Below are 1,798 nucleotides of genomic sequence, written 5' to 3'. Positions count from 1 at the left end.
TGAATTAGTAAAACAATTAGCAACCAAAGTAGATGCCCTGGCTATACATAACAAAATGCTAGAAACCCATATTTCTCAAGTAGCCCAATAACAAGCAACAACTAGCGCTCCAGCTGGAGTATTTCCTGGTCAACCACAACCTAACCCGAAAGGTCATGCTAATGCCATTTCATTACGAAGTGGGACTAAATGAGACGGACTAGTAGATCCAAGAATCCTAACTAAACCGATGTCTCAACAAAAAGAAAATGAAATCGAAAAGCAAAAAGCAAAAAGCAATGACGAACTGAATAAACCTACTGAACTAGAAACCATAGGTGAAGATGAAGCTGAAAAGGAAAAACCATAAGTACCTCCGCCACCATATAAGCCACCTATCCCATTTCCTCAGAGATTAGCTAAATCTAAGACCTAAAGACAATTTAAGAAATTCGTAGAACTTATGAAGCAATTAAACATAATAATACCCTTTATAGAAGCCATAACACAAATGCCATCATATGCCAGATTTCTTGAAGAGATACTGTCTAACAAAAAGAAACTTGAGGATAATGAAACAGTGATGCTTACTGCGGAATGTAGTGCTATTATCCAAAAAAATATGCTACCTAAGATGAAAGACCCTGGTAGTTTCTTCATACCCTGTGTGATAGGAAAATTCGTCATAGACAAAGCACTATGCGATTTAGGAGCTAGTGTGAGTTTGATGCCTCTTTCAATATGTGAAAAGTTACAACTAGGCAAACTAAGACCAACTAGAATGTCTCTACAATTAGCTGATCGCTCTGTGAAGTACCCTGTAGGTATGCTAAAAAACATTCCCGTTAGAATAGGTCAGTTCTTTATTCCCACATATTTCATCATAATGGACATTCAAGATGACTCTAATATTCCAATCATACTAGTAAGACCTTTCTTAGCCACTGCTGGTGCTATCATCGATGTGAAACGAGGGAAACTGACTTTTGAAGTAGGAGAAGAGAAGGTTGAATTCATTCTTTCTAAATTCCTTAAAGCTCCCACAATAGTAGACACATGCTGTTTTATTGACATCATCGATGAATGTGAAATCCTAAGAATTCTTATACCGCCTATTTTTGAAGATGATAACTGGCGTGGAGAATACCAAGACAACCACCTAAGTGAATGCCTAGCGCTAACGCCTAATCCTATACCTTTCCCTAAGAAACGTGCTGTAGAACTTAAAACATTACCAAATGATCTAAGGTATGAATTCCTAGACGAAGAACTTAAACGACCTGTCATAGTCAATGCTGACATAGAACGAACCGAAACCAAAAAGTTACTCAATGTCCTAAGAAAATATCCAACCGCACTATGCTATAACATTTCAGATCTGAAAGGAATAAGTACTTCTATCTGTATGCATCGCATTTTTCTTGAAGAAGATTGCAAAACCTCTAGAGATCATCAAAGACGAATCAATCCCACTCTAAGCGATGTAGTTAAGACGAAAATTCAAAAGTTGTTAGAAGCCGGAATTATATATCCTATATCATGACAGTAAATGGGTTAGTCCTGTGCATGTCGTACCTAAGAAAGGAGGAGTCACCGTAGTCACCAACGCAAAAGGCGAATTTGTAGCACAACATACTCAAACTAGATGGAGAATGTGCATTGACTATAGGAAGTTAAACAAAGCCACTCGCAAAGATCATTTTCCTTTACCTTTCATAGACCAAATGCTCGAGCGCTTGGCCAAACACTCTCATTTATGTTACTTAGATGGTTACTTAGGATTTTTTCCAAATTCCTATCCACCCCGATGACCAAGAAA

General features: G+C 37.7%; 1 protein-coding gene across 1 annotated transcript; it reads left to right on the top strand.

The window, feature by feature from the left end:
* The first annotated feature begins 490 nt into the window (after nucleotides 1-490).
* LOC131634545 (uncharacterized) lies at nucleotides 491-1,522 on the top strand. Its single transcript, XM_058905215.1, has one exon. The coding sequence runs from the start codon at nucleotides 491-493 to the stop codon at nucleotides 1,520-1,522; it is 1,032 nt and encodes a 343-aa protein (XP_058761198.1).
* The last annotated feature ends 276 nt before the right edge of the window (nucleotides 1,523-1,798 follow it).

This window comes from Vicia villosa, unplaced genomic scaffold (assembly GCF_029867415.1).
Source record: "Vicia villosa cultivar HV-30 ecotype Madison, WI unplaced genomic scaffold, Vvil1.0 ctg.001311F_1_1, whole genome shotgun sequence".
NCBI lineage: Eukaryota > Viridiplantae > Streptophyta > Magnoliopsida > Fabales > Fabaceae > Vicia > Vicia villosa.
Note: the sequence above shows the minus strand (reverse complement) of the source record. Positions and strands in the feature narration are given on the sequence as shown.

Excerpts from the sequence above, each read along its gene's own strand:
- LOC131634545 (XM_058905215.1), top strand. The coding sequence starts at position 491 with ATGCCATCATATGCCAGATTTCTTGAAGAGATACTGTCTAACAAAAAG.